The sequence below is a fragment of the Melitaea cinxia genome, chromosome 17 (assembly GCF_905220565.1).
Source record: "Melitaea cinxia chromosome 17, ilMelCinx1.1, whole genome shotgun sequence".
NCBI classification, from domain to species: Eukaryota; Metazoa; Arthropoda; class Insecta; order Lepidoptera; family Nymphalidae; genus Melitaea; species Melitaea cinxia.
This window is the reverse complement of record NC_059410.1, coordinates 4,736,817-4,753,694: the sequence shown is the minus strand read 5'-3', so window position 1 is coordinate 4,753,694 and position 16,878 is coordinate 4,736,817. Positions and strand designations below refer to the sequence as shown.

The 16,878-nt window shown below is 33.1% G+C and overlaps 2 protein-coding genes across 3 annotated transcripts in view; both read right to left on the bottom strand.

Moving 5' to 3' along the window:
* LOC123661820 overlaps positions 1 to 13,105 on the bottom strand; it is a 23,561-nt gene extending 10,456 nt beyond the window's left edge. Inside the window, exons 1-12 of the mRNA XM_045596760.1 lie at positions 12,891 to 13,105; positions 12,541 to 12,652; positions 10,494 to 10,609; positions 9,614 to 9,684; positions 8,121 to 9,533; positions 5,696 to 5,762; positions 5,521 to 5,619; positions 4,297 to 4,427; positions 3,430 to 3,499; positions 2,719 to 2,802; positions 1,144 to 1,190; positions 287 to 386 (exon numbers count right to left, since the gene is read on the bottom strand). Of these exons, the coding sequence (XP_045452716.1) occupies positions 287 to 386; positions 1,144 to 1,190; positions 2,719 to 2,802; positions 3,430 to 3,499; positions 4,297 to 4,427; positions 5,521 to 5,619; positions 5,696 to 5,762; positions 8,121 to 9,533; positions 9,614 to 9,684; positions 10,494 to 10,609; positions 12,541 to 12,652; positions 12,891 to 12,898 (2,318 nt within the window). The 5' untranslated portion in view covers positions 12,899 to 13,105. The remainder of the gene's footprint in view (positions 1 to 286; positions 387 to 1,143; positions 1,191 to 2,718; positions 2,803 to 3,429; positions 3,500 to 4,296; positions 4,428 to 5,520; positions 5,620 to 5,695; positions 5,763 to 8,120; positions 9,534 to 9,613; positions 9,685 to 10,493; positions 10,610 to 12,540; positions 12,653 to 12,890) is intronic.
* A 1,070-nt stretch (positions 13,106 to 14,175) lies between these two features.
* LOC123661619 (WD repeat-containing protein 91) lies at positions 14,176 to 16,570 on the bottom strand. 2 transcript variants are annotated; one of them, XM_045596575.1, is made up of 4 exons: positions 16,252 to 16,570; positions 16,017 to 16,166; positions 15,711 to 15,940; positions 14,176 to 14,464 (listed from the first exon to the last, which is right to left on the bottom strand). In XM_045596575.1, the coding sequence occupies exons 1-4, from the start codon at positions 16,493 to 16,495 to the stop codon at positions 14,234 to 14,236; spliced, it is 855 nt and encodes a 284-aa protein (XP_045452531.1). In that variant the 5' UTR covers positions 16,496 to 16,570; the 3' UTR covers positions 14,176 to 14,233. The 2 variants fall into 2 exon arrangements, with proteins under 2 accessions (XP_045452531.1, XP_045452532.1); XM_045596576.1 differs by having other exon boundaries at positions 15,735 to 15,940.
* Positions 16,571 to 16,878: the final 308 nt, after the last annotated feature.

The following is a 16,878-nucleotide window of genomic DNA, read 5'->3' as shown; positions in this document are numbered from 1 at the left end:
TTTTTTAAATATTAAACTTTTATTACTCCCTTTTTAGTTATTGATAATCTAATAAGAAAAATTACAAATTTATATATAATATTTTTAAAAAATTAACTGAACTGTGTGGTACTCGATAACGACTCTTGGCAACACTATTGTTTTCGTAGGTATTTTTGTTTATGCCTTGGCGTACAGGGCACGGGAATGGATTTTAGGCGAGGTGGTCAAACGGTTAACAATACTGTGCTCTTTAGATAAAAAGCGACCATGAATTCATTTTGTACTTATTACTCAAAGGTTTTGTCTTACCTCATTATTTTTGGTAAACTTTATTTTAATAGTCTTTTCTTCCTGTGCAGATTTATTATCTCCCGCGTCTTTGTTAAATGGTATTCTCTCTCTATCTGTGAAAATATTAACATAATATATACATACACGACGCGTTAGCGCAGCGGTCACAAGCACTGGCTGTTGCGCTGGCGGTCGCGGGTTTGATCCTTGCTCACGCTAGACATTTATTTATATTAGCCACATAGTTGTTTGTAGAGGTCTGGGAGGTTGTGCTTGTGTATTGTGTTTCCGGACCCCCACACGGGAGAAAATCCTACCGGAAGCCGTTGAGGGTGAAGCGCTTATTATTATATACCTATCGTTGAATTTATGTAGTTTTTTAACCGACTTTAAAAAAAGGAGGAGGTTACTCAATTCGACCGTATATATATATTTTATGTATGTTCGGGGATAACTCCGTCGTTTATGAACCGATTTTGATAATTCTTTTTTTGTTGGAAAGGAGATATCCCTAGTTTGGTACTATGATAAGGAAACCAGGATCTAATGATGAGATCTCAGATAAATCGAGGGAAACTCTCGAAAATCCGCATAACTACTTACTGTTTACTGGGTGTACCGGTTTTGATGATTTTTAATTTAATCGAAAGCCGATGTTTATCATGTGGTCACATTTAAATTTCATCGAGATCTAATAACAACTTTTGGAGTAGTCTTTGATAATGCGTATTTACTTGACTATTTTTTTGTCTACCTACATTGTATTACTTGTCGATATAATTGAAGTCGGTTTTTCTTCGTTTGCCTGCACACACAATTATTATTCAGCAACGTTTTATGGTGCGATATTTATATTTCTTTTTAACTTACCTGTCACTTGTTCGAGGGATTTCTTTGGCCTTTCGTCTGTTTGATTTCTGAAAAAAAAAAGAGTAAAGATAAATGATAATAAACATATAATAATGATTGAAAAAAACAATAAATATATCACGAAAAATATGGAATACGATTGTGGTAAGTTTCTATTTTTCTTTTTAAGTACTGAACGACACTTACAAACTCTATGTTTAATAATTGTTTAATGTAATTATATCTTGTGTGACTGTAGCGTGCATTTCATATAGGCAGAAAGGCACTGCCTACCTTGGCATGTTACTAATAATGATATATAAAAAATGATTATTGCATATTTTCGAAAAGGACATAAACAATAATTCAATTTAAATTTTTGGAAAACGCGCCGTCATATATGCGCGATATCAGCGCTTCGCGCAATCGACGACGGGCCTTTTATGAAACTTCTGCCTACAATCGCTAAAAAATGTTAGCAATGACAGTAGGACGTAAATATAATCCGACAATTTTATAATGTTGCGCATCATATGGAATACGAACAAAGTATTGTGTTTTTAACATTGGTCGGTTTAACAATGACAGTAGGCACAGCCTACTGTCATTAGGGTGTTTGTGCAGTCCTTGTGGGTCTCCCCACCGTGCCTTGGAGAGCACGTTAAGCCGTCGGTCCCAGTTGTTATCATATACAACTGATAGCGATCGTTACTCATAGTAGGGAACATATCCGCCAATCCGCATTGGAGCAGCGTGTTGGATTAACCTCTGATCCTTCTCCTACATGGGGAAAAAGGCCTATGCCCAGTAGTGGGATATTACAGGCTGAAGCGAACAGCCTAAGAATAACCTGTCAAATCAAAATGTCTTGAATTCGATACTGTTTATACCAATAAATATGATTATTGACACGGTCGCATAATCGCAGCCGCCATCCGAATCATTCTACAGTAATATTATGACAATTCACTTTGAATTTTTCGTTTGTGCGTTCTTGTTGTAAGTGAAAATATTAATATATTAGTGATAGATAAGTTTATTTGTGAAATATGTAACGGAGATGTGTGTTTGATGAAAGTAAATAGTGCATCCAAAGTCAACACGTACGATTTTACAGATGAATTAAAAACTGTTCATTGTAGGCCCATACCCAGCTTAGGTATAAAACCAAAATTGATAAGCTTATAAGTATCAGTCAGTTGGTTGCTATATATTGCTGCTGTAAAGGTTTAGCACGACTTGTATCACATGCCAAGAAAAGCTGGATAAATCAATAAGCATGGTATCTATAATTAAATTTATTTTATGTAATTATGTACTGCTGTATGTGTATGCCTGCATTATTAGTATAAATGCACTTTACGTGTCCAATAATTTACTTGTTTTAATACTAATAATTACTAATAATAATTACTGTTCTTGGATTTGTTTAAAAGCTTCTATTCCCAATAAAACTGAAATAAATTAGGAAAAAATTGCGAGAAAGTAAGTGCAGTGTGGCTGTTCATATTTTTTTGACTGCCTACCCTGTCAAACTTTATGCACGCCACTGTTGTGTGAAGTAAAGTATATTCTATCTTATCTATCTACACTTACTTTGAAGTTGTAGGTAATACAGGAATTTCGTTTTCGATATCAAGTACATCATTGTTACTCTTTTCTTGGGCTTGTTTTAATAATCTGAAAATAATTTTTTTAATAAAATCAATGAAATGTTATTAACTAATACATCAACATCATAATTCCAAGGTGGTAGTGGAACTGTGTTATCCCTTAGTCGCCTCTTACGACACCCACGGGAAGAGGGGGTGGCTATATTCTTAATGCCGTAACCACGCAGCAAAAACAACACATACATAAACAAACAAAACATATACATAAAAGAAAAAAAAAGAAGTGTTTTAATTTATTTTGTGTCGTTGCGTTATATCTTTGTAACTTTTGAATAATGGATGTTTATTTTGGCATCTTTTACTTTCTTTGAATTTCGGAATGAAAATTAGCTTATATTCATTTTAGAGGATTTTATAGTCTCGTCTCATATATATCAAAATTTTAACGTGATTGGTTCATTAGATCGTACGTTTTTGCGTGAACGAGTAACTTCCTCACACACTCGTATCATGTTACAAATTATAATGAATTTAACCGAAATGTATGAACGCGTAAAACTTCCGAACGATTCAAGCCAATTAATTCTTCTTTTGTGTTCTTCTATTATCAGAAAAAGTATTCAGAAAAAAAAATCCCGGCGAGTCAGCTAGTTTACAGTACTATTTCGAAGTAGGATAGTGTTATATCACTTACTTGGTCAATTCAGATCTTCTCTTCTTTTCCTCCTCGTATTTTAATTTCCAGAACGACTCGCCTTGATCGCCTGCGAATTTTTTTTTTTTTAATTAAATATAGAAACTAACTTGCTGCACTACAAGTATTCTATTTTTAACTTGAATGACCAATTCAGAATTTAATCAATTTGATTAAAATAAATTATAAGTCTGAATAACGTTAAGAGATACTAATAAGCAATATATATATATATAACGAAAAATTAATCCACTCTATTTGGTTTGTTTATAGATTGGAACACATAAATGAAGATTTAGTTTTTTAGCTAAACTGTTTAGATATCGTTTAAAAATGGAGCTATTGATAAAGCAATATAGATAATTTTAAACAAACCGCGTAAGAAGTCATGAACAAGGGCGTAATTAATATAATGTTAAGTAATGTACTAACAAAAGTTATACAATACAAAAAGCTAGCAAAATATTGTTTTTACAATATTTGGATTATATAGATTACTAGCTGACTCGGCAAACGTTGTCTTGCCGTTAAACGCTATTTAAAAATAGGGGTTGGTGGTAGAAGGGTGAAAATTTAGGATTGTATGTATTTTTCAACGCCAAATCATTATAAAATAAAGAATAAATAATTTATCTAAAAATTAAAAAAAATTTTTATAGGGATGGACTACCCTTAACATTTAGGGGGATGAAAAATAGATGTTCGATTCTCAGACCTACCCAATACGCACACAAACTTTTATGAGAATCGATCAAGTCGTTTCGACGGAGTTTAACTACAAACACCGCGACACGAGAATTTTATATATTAGATTAATATATAATATCTATAGATATGGCCATGATCTTATTCAGGTCCACCACTTACTGTCCGGTGAGTAAGTGACGTAATTTTTAGTAATTTTATCATCCTTCACGACGGGATAAATCTTATTGCCATACATCACGAACAGACAGCCTTCCTCTTCCAACGAAAATATTCGCGCTGACTTAGGTTTTCTGTAACAAAATCAAATATAAACTCAAATGATAAGTTAGTTAGTTTCTTATCTTTTATATTTATTTCTAAGGGTCGACTGAGACAGGCTTTTCGTTCTCGGCCGAGACCGAGAATAGATAAATAAAAAAAATAATATTTTTAAATATTTTTTAATATAGTTTTAATAATCGAAATTGTACAACATGACGTTGTAGCACATAAAAAGCAATTTTTCTACGTTTTCACCCTTCAAAAAGTGTCGCCTCACGTCGTATAACTGACCAGATCTGCTAAAGAGCTGTTCACTCGCTACACTAGTAGGCGGTGCTGATAAAAACTTTTTTGCTGCAGGCCTAAGTGCTTGATATGGTGACGAATACCAATACTCAAATATATTTGCTTTTCTTTGCAGTTTTGGCTCTCTAAGAAAGCTATCAAGCGCTATTTCTATCACAGCACTTGAACTGCTTTCGTCACTGGTCATTGGGTCATCTCCCAAGTCAAAGAAATCATAAGCTGGCTATAAGTTGGATTTATCTGTTGCAGCCATGTTTGACCAATCACAATCGCTAGCTCTCTCACGCACTGCCACTAAGTGACGAATGTGGACGGGCACGGTAGATTTGAATCCCATTATCCTGTACCGTACCTTACAACGGTCTCGGTTATGGCCGAGAAGCTCGGTCGACCCTTATTTATTTCTATGGAAGGTCTACGCGGTTTCATTCGTAATTAATTTCATGACAGATTTGCTAGCGATAATTAAAAATGGGTGGGCTTATTTTAGCGCACCTTTCCTCAATTAATAAATAGGCTTTTAAATACAGAAAAAAAATATATTTATTAATTTACCAACAGTTGCTGTGATTAATTTAAATCTATTCTTTTGCTTTATTTTAAGGATTCTGACCTGTTAAGTTGTATAAACACACATAGCATAGCACAACAGAACTAAACTTAATACTTTTATTATACACACGGTACAGTCGCCCCTGGACCATGGCGTATGCGTCGCCGAAACATCAGGATTTTCAAAAAAAAATATAACAAATATGGTAAGCTCCTTCCTTGTAAATTTATAATGACCGCGAAAGCTTAAAAACCTATACTTACTTATATTTCCTAGTCTTCCTGTTCCTTCGACTGCGAGGTGGCGATACATATTCTGAGCCTGTATCCGATGTCCATTCACTCGACTCTGAGCTGATGATCCTTGAATATATAATGTTAAAATCAAAAACTGTATAACAAAAAGGTATGTATATTGTTTTTTATTTAATTCACTTACAATGTTTTATTTCTAGATGAAGTGGGTTTCCTGTATTTATTACTGCTCTTGCGACGTCTTCTTATACCTGTAGAGATTGGTGTATAAGATCATCCATTAAAACATCAAGGTTTGACAAACACATATATCATGTATATTTTTATATGTAAATGCACTTTTATTATATACTAGCGACCCACCCCGGTTTCGCACGGGTGTAATGCTGATACTAAATATACTACATAATGTCTTTATTTATAGTGTGAAGCTAGCTTATAGCATGGTTATTAACATAATAACAACAACATTCAAATATGCGTCGTTAGATTACACGTTGTTACAGAATGCGTTGAAGAAATAAAGGTTCACTGCTCGTTCCCCGTAGGTGATAGCGTGATAATATGTAGCCTATATGTTGACCCGACTTCTTAATAATATTCGTGCCAAATTTGAAGTAAATCCCTGCGGTACTTTTTGAGTTTATCTCGGACATACATACAGACAAACAGACAAAAATTCTAAAAACTATATTTTTGGCTTCGGTATCGATTGTAGATCACACCCAAAATATTCTTTTAAAAAAATATTTAATGTACAGTTTTGACTTTCCTACAATTTTATTATATGTATAGATATACCCTTAGATATGATGGCCAAAATGTTTATCAAATTGTATAGAAAATGTTCGTTTGTGATAAAATGTTATTGTGATAGCAGATTTTGTCAGTTTCGTATATATGACTAAAATTGTAAAAAATAAAAGCGACATGAAATGAAAACAATTGTTTAATTATTGATATATTATAAGCAAAAACAGGTGTCCAATTAGGCAAATGTGCGACTCTTTGCTAGTATATTGTAATGTGTTACTTAAAATACAGCATCGTGTTTTACACATTTAAACAAAAATTAAAAAGTGTCCAAAAGTAGGACACAGACATACGTCGCTCGCTTCAGCCTATCGCAGTCCACAGCTGAAAGTAGGCCTTCCCAAGTCGCGCCCACCATTCCGATTTTATGCGATACAATTACCATCGGTAATCTTTAACTTAGATCGTCGTGGTCGTGGGCCTGAGGACGCCCTACACTGCGTTTGCCAACACGCGGTCACCAGGATATGCTTGCACCAGCGGCCACTGGTCTTGCGACACAAGTGACCAGCCCACTGCTACTTTAGCTTGCTTATTTTAAAGGTTATGTCGGTTACTTTCGTTCTTTCGCGGATAGTCTCATTTCTGATCCTATCTTTGAGAGAGATCCCAAGCATAGCCCGTTGGATTAATTTAAACTTGTGGGCTAGTCCCATCGTCAGTGTTCACGTCTTGGCACTTTATGCTAGAAAACTTTTGAGTGCGAGAATTGCGGAAACTAAGAAGTTATGGCAATCCTGCCAATGCAACCGACCTTAACCGAATACTCGTATCGGCTTTATCTTCTCGATTTTTTTTTTTTTTTGGCTTAGTTGGATTGTATTGTCTTGGTAGATATAATCCTGTAAAACATCGAGAAGCGTAACATCCACCGACCTCGGTATGACTTGTTTACTAAATATAACTTTCGTCTTAGCCAAATTCATACCAAGACCGACTCGTTGGAAAAACCTATTTAGAACTCCCAGAACTTGGTTTAGCTTCTCCGATATCTCAGCAAAGATATCGTCAGCGAAACTAAGGTTATAGATGTATCGCCATTGACTTTGATGTCCCTTCTCTAAATTTAAGATTCTTAAAGACATCCTTCATTACATTTGTAAACATTTTCGCGGATATTACATTCCTCTCCAGTCTTACTCCGCGAAACAAACCACAAACTTGGTATACTCATACAAAAAAATACAATAAATATTTTTCAAGATGAAGCAAGCAAAACGTGCCAATACCATTGAAAAAGCGATGCATTTGTTTCATATAAAAAGTTGCATATCAGAAGCATGACATTAAATTTTAGTTCAAAAGGTCAGAAAAAGGTTATTAATTGAATTATTTTCTTTTTAACCGACTTCAAAAAAGGAGGAGGTTACTCAATTTGACCGTATATATATTTTTTTATGTATGTTCGGGGATAACTTCGTCGTTTATGAACAGATTTTGATAAAAAAAAATTGTCGGTAAGGAGATATCTGAAGTGTAGTACTATTATAAGGAAACCAGTATATGATGATGGAATCCCAGAGAAATCGAGGGAAACTCTCGAAAATCTTAGTGACGACTAGTGCGTTTGTTAATTTTTTTCGTCTACTTACGTTGTATACTTGTCGATGTAATTGAAGTAGGGTTTTTTTGTTTACTAGCAAAACAAATAATTATACTATTAAATAAAAAGTCGTTAGAGTACTACCTATTTTAGAAAATTTAGCATTCAAGCTTGTGAAATACAAGACGCAATATCTATATATTCCAAGCACGTTAACACTTTAAATCGCTTTAGTCGGCATGCCTCAACTTACCACTTGAAAATCCAAAAACGTCAGCTAAAACCTTATCCCTGTGCTGTTTTATTGCTCGTCCAGGAAGTTTTTTTGTTCTTTCGTTACCACTGTCACTGTGAGAATCTGAATGAGATTTTAAAATAAGAACCTCATTTGATGCAGTAGTTTCTGATTTTGCTGTATTGACTTGTGGTTGATGTGCTATTATTTGTTGAGTGGCAGTCTTTTCTTTAGACGTTTTAGTTTTAGCTTTTTTACTTGGTTGCTCGCTTTCGTCCTTTTTTTGTTTATCATTATTCGTATTTTCGTCTTTGTGACTTGCTTCAGAATCAGTGTACTTGGAGTTTGAAAATTGTTCCTCATACAGGCTTACACTTTTCAAACATGGATTCTCAATTTTTTCTTTATTTTCTTCATTATTTTCTAAGTCTTTAGCTGTTGTATCTTCTTGATCTTTCTCTGGAGCTGTATTGTCGATCACATCAACACTTTTACGATTCTCATTTACGGGAGGTACCACAGTTGCTTCGGAAACGTTTTCTTTAATAGTAATTTGACTAGATTTAGTCGATATGTTTCTGTTACTGTTAATAAGTGTGTCCGTATCTGATGTAGACTGTTTTCCTTTATGTGATCTTTTTTTCGATATGGCAGAAGATTGATTTTCTTGCGAATTAGCTCTCTTCTTACCACGTTTTTTATTTTGAGTTTCTTTAACTACTTCTTTACTACTATCAGATATACTTTGTGTGTTTCCTTTAAATCCTTCTTGATTATGTGGCAAAAGTGTATCAGTTGTCGTGTTAGAATTTTGTGTCGTTTCAGTTGACGTTTTTACCTGTCCCATAGCTGAGTTTTCTTTACCTATTTCATCTTTATTATTTTGAGTAACTTCATCAGTGTCACTGAGAATAATTGACATATTATCATTTTTGGCATTGCAGCAATCAACATTTGTAGGTTCTATATTATCCAATTGTGGCTCTTCTGTTTCAGACTTTTTAGGTGATAATGATTTATTGGCCGCTGTATCTGGTAATTTTTCAGTAGACTTGTTTTGTTTTTGTGACTCTTTAGGCGTGGCGTTTTCTACGGCCTTATCATTTGTACCTTTACCCTCATCCTCATTATTTGCTTCGGTTTCTGATAGTTCTACTATTTGCATCCTGGGCTCATCGTTTGAACCTTCACCGTCCTCCGAAGCAAAATCATCAATAACTGCTTGTAGCATGGGTGTCAAAGGTTCAGAATATGTTATTAGTTCTCTTAGAGATTTTTTTCGTGACTGATCCTTTTCTTCGACATTTTCTAGAACAAGTGTTTCTGTGGATGCTCTTAAATCAGATTCTGACTGTTTAAGTTCCTCACCTGCATCTGCGTTTTCATTTTGATCCTTATCGTCAGCAGCTTCCTCTTTTTCCTTGTCTTCACCTAAAATAATCTCTATCATTAATCATTGTACATTTAAGGTTTTATTAGTATTTGATAAGATAAGAAAATTCAATACATACTCTCAGTATTAGAATCTTGACTAGCCGAACGAATTTTAAGTTTATTGTTGAGTCTTGTTTCTACATCATGGCTGAAAAATAATAATTGTTGTCTGAGTTATTTATTACGCCCAAATTGACCTATATTTAAAGAATTACGCTAATAATTCTACACGGTAACTTATAATATTTAGATTTTTTTTTAATATAAATTAACTTAATAAATATGATTACACATTAAGGTTCCATTATAAAATACTATTTATAATTTCAAGACTTAATACTTAAGTATTAACGTGCGGCATACCCAGAAATTTGTGAGGGTGGGGCAAAAATAAATAAATGTATAAACTGAATAAGGAGTTGAAATTAAAAATACGTTTAATATACTGTAACTTTTCATTTAACTTCACTATCTACACTACTTGCTACTATCTACACTATATAAGCCACTACTAATATACTACTAGACTACTAATATAGCCATCTCTCTTCCCGTGGGTGTCGTAAGAAGAGACTTAGGGATAACACAGTTCCAGTACCACCTTGGAACTTAACAAGCCGACCGATGGCGGGATAACCATCTAACTCACTCACTCACTCACTTCAGCCTATTGCAGTCCACTGCTGGATATAGGCCTCCAAAAGTTCAGCCAGCAGTTGGATGGAACCAGCCCAGCGGTCACCAACCTGCCTGCCCAGCGTGACTATAGGCAACACACATGGATTCACGCCATTTTTGGCGCGAACTTGTGGAGGCCTATGTCCAGCAGTGGACTGCGATAGGCTGAAGTGATGATCTACACTAATTCAATATCAGCTCGCAGAGCCCACTGTGAGTACACTCATGAAGTGAACTTAGCTCTTATTTTTCGTGACATCTGAAATATAAATGACTTACCCCTGTTTAAAACTTGATATCTGAAGTAGTGACAGTTTGTAGTAAGGATTCTGAATATCTGGCAATATTCTTTTAAGAAATGTCTCCTTCAGACTTTGCCATGTTCTATTTGTAATCTACATTAAAAAAAAAATGATTTTAATAAATTTAATTTTGTTTTCATATTGTCTCTTCGTTTATTTCTCTTTTCCCATATCTTATCCATGCCAATTATTCTAATTCAATAACCTGTTATTTAATATGGAAACAAATTAATTATTATTATTAAATAATTACCTGTTATTTAATAATAATAATTAATTTGTTTCCATAATTATGATGCAAGGCAAGATATAAGGCACTAAACAACATGTTTATGTTCAGACACGCTGTCCATTGTAAATTTTTATTTTTATTACGCAGACACAATTCTCAGTAAATTTTGTTTCACCTAAGAAATCATTTATTTACTGTAATTATTTATACACCTTTATAACTTAAATACAACAAATTGCATTTGATAAATTTAGCATTAACAACTATTTTATATCAAACTTGGACCATGTCACTGCTTTGTAATAAAAGTTTTATAAAATACTATAATGTATGTTAAAGATACGGTTTCGAGCCTACCGGCTACACCAGACAGATTTCTGTTTTAAAGGCTGTGGTAGAGAAGATTCAGAAGTGTTTGTGGGCTTTCTTAAATAATCACCATTGGAAACGTAGAAAGTAAGTTGCATCTTAAGAAAGATAACAAGAAATATAAGAGAAAAATCACCATAATGTTTTTGGGTTCACAAAAGGCTTTAAAATCAACATTTGTGCAAAACAGTTAAGATGCAAAAAGAGGTATATTATAAAGATACACAATATCATTGTTCCAATAACTCAAAGAATTAAAAGGAGTGCCACATATAATCACTATGCAGATGTTACTATCTATGGTCACTATATTGAAATTAACAATAGTAGGAAAATACAAATATTTAGTAGTGGTAAACAATGTTGTATAGGTTATGAGTCATCAATAATTCAAATTAAGTAAATACATTTATACACATACTATGTACTGTGTACTGTACTAAAGAATATAGCCACCCCCTCTCTTCCCGTGGGTGTCGTAAGAGGCGACTAAGGGATAACACAGTTCCACTATCACCTTGGAACTTAAAAAGCCGACCGGTGGCCGGATAGCCATCCAACTGCTGGCTTTAAAATACACAGGCCGAAGACGGGCAGCAGCGTCTTCAGTGCGACAATGCCAGTACTGCGGTCACCAACCCGCCTGCCCAGCGTGGTGACTATGGGCAAAACACATGAGTTCACGTTATTTTTGGTGTGAACTTGTGGAGACCTATGTAGAGCAGTGGACTGTATAGGCTGTAATGATGATGTAATGATTTATATACATAAGCTAGCTGACCCTGCAAACATTGTTTTGTCATATATTTCATTAATCTTCTCAATCCACCCCCCCCCCTTATAAATTAGGATAATGAAAATAGATGTTGGCCGATTCTCAGACCTACCCGATATGCTCACAAAATTTCACGAGAATTGGTCAAGCTGATTTGGAGGAGTTTAACTACAAACACCGCGACACGAGAATTTTATATATTAGATATTAAATAAATGAATTAGAGATTAAAGATAGATGTTTTTTAACATACTTCAAAAAAGGGGGAGGTTACTCAATTCGACTATATATATAATATATCTTTCGTAGCACCGGAGATGTCACAGAACGAAATTATGCCAATAAATAGTCTAAAATTCAAGTTATGTTCAGGTTTGTTTCAGGTATGTTTTTACCTTTAAATTTGTGCCAAACGAAACTAAATTTCAACCATACAGTGTTGTGTGTACATTTTCTACACAAAAGTGATAACTTACAATGTTTACTATTGCTATTTATTAAAATGTTTAATAAATAATAGAAATAAAAAGGTTAAATTAGGTTTGAGTGACTCTTCGAAGCAGAGCCCAGAGCAACAAATGTTAATGCAACAGATGTAAAACCAAGTGGGTAGACGTGTTAAAAACTAGAAACATCAATTTTATATACCTTCGAGTCTGCTAAATCCTTCCACATTTTTCTACCTTTAATTTCATTGTAAGCTTTATGCTCTGTTAAATATTCGACTATAGTTTTCATCTCTCTCATAGTATACGCTTTTCTGAAAAATATTGTAAACATCCAAGTTTCACATTATGTCTAAAATTATACTATATTAACATATACGAAACACAAAGGTAATAATAAGATATGAAATAGTATTTTATATTCTTGCAAAAACTTCGAAGAAAAATATGTCTGCACTATTATAGAAATCAAAGCTATTTAAAACATATTCCTCTGATTGATAAGAATACATTCAACTTCTTTTAAGAACAACAAGTAGTTTGTAAACTTACCCCGACATTTTGGAGGGCAATTTATTTTTCTGGTAAATGAAGCCCTGTTCCAAGACTCTCAGTCTCCAATTGGTAAATCGTGATATAGAAATAATATGGATAAATTAAATATTGTTAATGCATATTATAAAGAAATTCTTTCAAGGGTAAAATGTTTTATGCCTATAACTACCAAATAACTACAACTACTACAAGCCGGCTAAGCAAACACACATTGACAGATTGACATATATTCACATTTCACAGATTGTTACCGTATATAAGTGTATCATCTATGGATTGTTACAAAGCCACCTCTACACATGGGTCTTTTACACTTTACAAATTTACAGAGCCACTTTAAGTTTTACTTTCCTAATTCGTTACTCACGGAACGATATTTTAGTACACAAATTGAGTTTTCAAAAATAATAATTAAGAATTTAATTGTTTTAATGATCGAAAATAATCTCATCATACTCATACTACATCATTATACTCAATACTGCTAGAACAAACGATAATTAATCAAAATTAGGTAATTAATCTGAGCGACAAAAGTCACGATATCTATTTAGGGGGGGACCAACTTAGGGGTTTATTTGTTTAATTAATTATAAATAAATAAAAGACGAACAAACCATGTTCGGGGATAACTTCGTCGTTTATTAACCGATTTTGATAATTCTTTTTTTAGTGCGTTTGTTAATTTTTTTCGTCTATTTACGTTGTATTACTTGACGACGTAATTGAAGTCGGTCTTTTTCGTTTGCGGGCAAACACAATTATTATAGTTAGTATTTTTGTCATTTTGTTAGAAGCTGTAAGCAAGATTTCTTTCTTTCTATGGAGGGTAGAGACCCTTCATATTTCTTTCGTTTTATTATTATCCGTTTTCGATTATTAGGCTTAACCATTTACATAAATAATTATTATTCTTATTATGATCAGTAGCATGATGTGTGTCATGCGTGTAACAGGAATTGATCCATGGATTTGGCTCAACGTCGTACTCGCTCGCCCAATGTGTACGACCGATTAAATGTAGTAAACATTTATGCATTTCTTTTGTCACAAACGCATTGTTTGCATATAATATATATACCTTTTGATAAAAAAAAAAAAAAATAATGCAGCAATTTTAGTTACACTTAGTAATAAATAATCATCCATTTCAATTTTCATTGATTATCTCCGAGTTATGCTCACTAACCTACTATCGGGTTTTTGATGAATCTAAAGTTTAGTATGATAAAATTAAATTTTATTAAGACTATCACACAGATTTCAATTAAATAAAAGACAATTTTAAATAAAATTTTATATTTATTACTTCATTCTATTATTATTTTTAAATAATACATTCAATTTTGGCTTTGAGATCTACCAGTTTTTCTTCCCATAACTGGACTACCACCCATTTGTCTTAACAATCCTCTCAAGCCTCTCGCTTCCCTTATTCCTCCTTCAAATTGCTCCGAAGGTATTGCAGAGAAATCATCAACCAACGGTAAAGGTCCAGTTAGACGTTCCGAGTACTGAGCTAGACGAGATTGGTGGCCCATCGGTGATATCTTCTCAGTTGCCTGTTGTGACTATTGATTAAAAGATAAGAAAATAAAATAAAATAAATCTATTATTATAAATAATTGTGTTTGCAAGCAAACGAAAAAAAAAAACGACTTAAATTACGTCGACAAGTAACACAACGTAGGTAGATGAAAATATAGTCAAGAAAATACGCATTATCAAAGATTACTCCAAAAGTTGTCATCAGATCTCGATGAAATTTAAATGTGACCACATGATAAATATCTGTTTTCGATTAAATTAAAAATCATCAAAATCGGTATACCCAGTAAAAAGTTATGCGGATTTTCGAGGGTTTCCCTCGATTTCTCTGAGACCCCATCATCAGATCCTGGTATCCTTATCGTGGTACCACACTTAGGATATCTCCTTTCCAACAAAAAAAGAATGATCAAAATCGGTTCTTAAACGACGAAATTATCCCCCAACATACATAAAAATAAATATATATATATATATATATATATATATATTATGTATGTATATACGTACGTGTGTGTGTGTATATATATATATATATATGTATATATCATCATCATCATCATCATCATCATTACAGCCTATACAGTACACTGCTGGACATAGGCCTCCACAAGTTTACGCCAAAAATAACGTGAACTCATGTGTTTTGCACATAGTCACCACCCGTATATATATATATATATATACGGGTGGTGACGTATACGGTCGAATTGAGTAACCTCCTTCTTTTTTGAAGTCAGTTAAAAAATGTACTTGTAATGTAAAAAAAATTGATATAAATTTCTGAGGAATAAAATTAACTCTGTTACACTAAGAGTAATTAGATTATTAGTAACATTGTAAATGTAACAATCACTATTATGATTAAATTTTAATATTTGAATATTTTTGTGATTAAAATGTATGACAAGCAGACAAACAATCTGAAAATGGCGATTGGTTTTGTATAAGTTTTATTGTTCTGCAAAAATTTTATTGTTTTTAAAATTTAGAGCATAAATGTGTCTCTTAAATTATATACGTAGTAGTTTGGTGCTTTATATTAATACCTAAACTGGCAAACAACACTTTAACAGCACAAAAAGAATTCATGACGAGGCTTCAAAATATTCTTTCTTTTGTCTTTGTTCCAACAAGAGAGATAAAGCCTGTTAAATGAGTTAAAAATTAGAATTTTTTAAAATATTTTGTTATATTTTCTATCACTACCATAACCAATGTTAGTTGTATTAAATTCCTCTTTCCATTTATCAAAAAAATTAATCATACTTTAAAAGAGAAACCGTTCCTAACTTTGCCTTTTAATGTAGTAATTTCATCTTGTAGTCTTTTAACAAGAGCTGCATCACTCTCGTAGCTTGTCAGTGTCGGCTGGGGCATACATTGGAACACGGTAGACAATAAATTGTGCAGGGATACCAGTACGCTGTCTTGCCAAGTTCTTGTAAAGTATAAGCTAAAGGATGGGTTTTCTTCAGGTTTTTGTACATAAGGCAGCACTGAAAGAATTAATAATATCTCATCAGCAAAACATAGCATTTATAATGTTTCATTAACAGTTCAAAGAATACTAACTGAACCAATCTCTCCATTCACTTTGCCCTTGTAGCTCTGGAAGCATCTTAGAAAGGAATTCGGCCACTTTATCATTTCTAACACTGCCTGTATTTTGATATGCGGTTACCAAATACACTTTATACAAACTATATTCTATCTTGCGTACAGCTAGAAAAATAATAATTACTATTACGATAATTATTATGGAATGGCAAGTTGAAAATGTATGAAAGTAAACATGATTTCTGTTTACCTGGTTGTACATGAATTTCCAATTTGGAGAATATTAAGCTGTCTAAATGCGACCAGTATTCCTTAAGCCCGTTCAGATCTGAGACATTAATATAATGTACCATTTGATCCACTATTTTATCAACTCTGAAACCTTTGTCCTTATCAGATTTCAAGTCGTTATCGAACGCTTTTACGGTTGATGTGAATCCTCTGAAGAGTAAATACTCTCGAACTAATTCGTCTACAAGTTGAATATGAGCCATTGTAGCACTTATTTATTCCCGTGAACTTATTTTTAACTTATAACTGTAATACACAATTGTTACTTTTTTGTTTACATTTATGATGAAACTTGACAGCTGTCAATTTTACCTTCCTCCTTAATATTTTTTTTCAAAGATGAAATTAACTTAATTCATATGATACACATTTATTTTATTTCAGTAAGAGATTAAATCAATACTCATATTAACATTGTATTCAATATTAAATATTTTCTATGTAGTTTTTAATGATCTTTTTTGCATCCGTAAATTCGTAATTCGTCAACGACTAAACAAAAAATCGAAATGTCAAATTGTCAATCGAAATTGCCTTCAATCAGCTGTCGATTTATATTATTGGCGTACATTTTTAAACGAATTTA